The sequence below is a fragment of the Cyprinodon variegatus genome, unplaced genomic scaffold (assembly GCF_000732505.1).
Source record: "Cyprinodon variegatus isolate N-32 unplaced genomic scaffold, C_variegatus-1.0 Scaffold1643, whole genome shotgun sequence".
Lineage (NCBI taxonomy): Eukaryota > Metazoa > Chordata > Actinopteri > Cyprinodontiformes > Cyprinodontidae > Cyprinodon > Cyprinodon variegatus.
In genome coordinates, this window is record NW_015152096.1 from 33,922 (window position 1) to 35,069 (window position 1,148).

Below are 1,148 nucleotides of genomic sequence, written 5' to 3' on the forward strand. Positions count from 1 at the left end.
TGCCACGTAAGTATTTTTTAATGTAGAGTTCCTATTCTGTAAATGTTGATTAACATTGGTTAAACAAAAATACATTTTTTAATAGTTTTTTTTGTCTTTTAACAGTTGGTGGTACAGGAAAGAGACACAAAGTTAGGAAATGGGAAGCCAGTTTGGTGACGCCTCACCAACACAAACTGGTTATTCCTGATGGGAGCCCTGATAAGCAAGTATGTTGAACATAATATTATAAATATATTATGAAGAAGTATCTTTATATTTCTATCTGTTTTTAGTGAATTGTTTGACATTTTAATAAATGTTATTTATTTTCAGTTCATCCTGGTTATCGGTGCCTCCCATCTGCGGTCATTTGCAGACGGCATCGTTCGTATGCCAGCCGGTCGCTTTGTTTTCGGATTCATGTCGACTCCGGGAGCAGCAGCAAATGACCTTCGCCTAGAGGTACTTAATGCTGAAGTATCTCGGGAGCCTGATGCAGTTTGCATTCTGGCTACGTCCAACGACCTTACAGCCAGCAACACGCCAGAACAAGCGGGACAATCCTTTGAGAGGTACCTGAAGGCTGTTCTCAGTCGCTGGCCAAAGGTGAGTGTTTGTGTTCTCTGAACAGAAGTATTTGCTTTGGATGTATATAGCTTTTGTTAATTCATTATGGTTTTATACTGAGTTTACTGTTACTGTATGTTTTTTTAATTTATATAAACTTTTTATAAATTTGTGCAGCACTTTGTGACCCTGGTCTGTGAAAAGGGCTAAAAAAATAATGTTTACTTACTTTTCTTCAGGCTTTTTGCATGTCAATGGTCCCGCGTCTAACGGAGCCTGGGGAGAAATTGAACTTCTATAATCAAGAGTTCCACCACAGGGCGAAACGTCTGGGTAATTATAGAAATCAATTTTTCTCATTTGATTGTGGTTTCAAATATGTATTTAAAATAACTTCATGAAGTCTGTTACTGAATCATCTGGAATTGAGATGTTCTTTTTCATATCATGTTTATTCAGGTGTAAGTTTTACATCCATCGCTGAATACTACCCCCGGAGCCGTCGCCAGCTGTGGTGCCGTGATGGTGTAAGTGTAAACTAATTTCAAAGTGATTAAATTGACATTATGGAATTTTATTAAAGTTAATAAATATTTATT

The 1,148-nt window shown here is 37.1% G+C and overlaps 1 protein-coding gene across 1 annotated transcript in view; it reads left to right on the forward strand.

The window, feature by feature from the left end:
- Positions 1-1,148, forward strand: part of LOC107104187 — a 5,921-nt gene that overhangs the window by 1,993 nt on the left and 2,780 nt on the right. Inside the window, exons 4-6 of the mRNA XM_015404132.1 lie at positions 316-588; positions 789-882; positions 1,009-1,076. Of these exons, the coding sequence (XP_015259618.1) occupies positions 316-588; positions 789-882; positions 1,009-1,076 (435 nt within the window). The remainder of the gene's footprint in view (positions 1-315; positions 589-788; positions 883-1,008; positions 1,077-1,148) is intronic.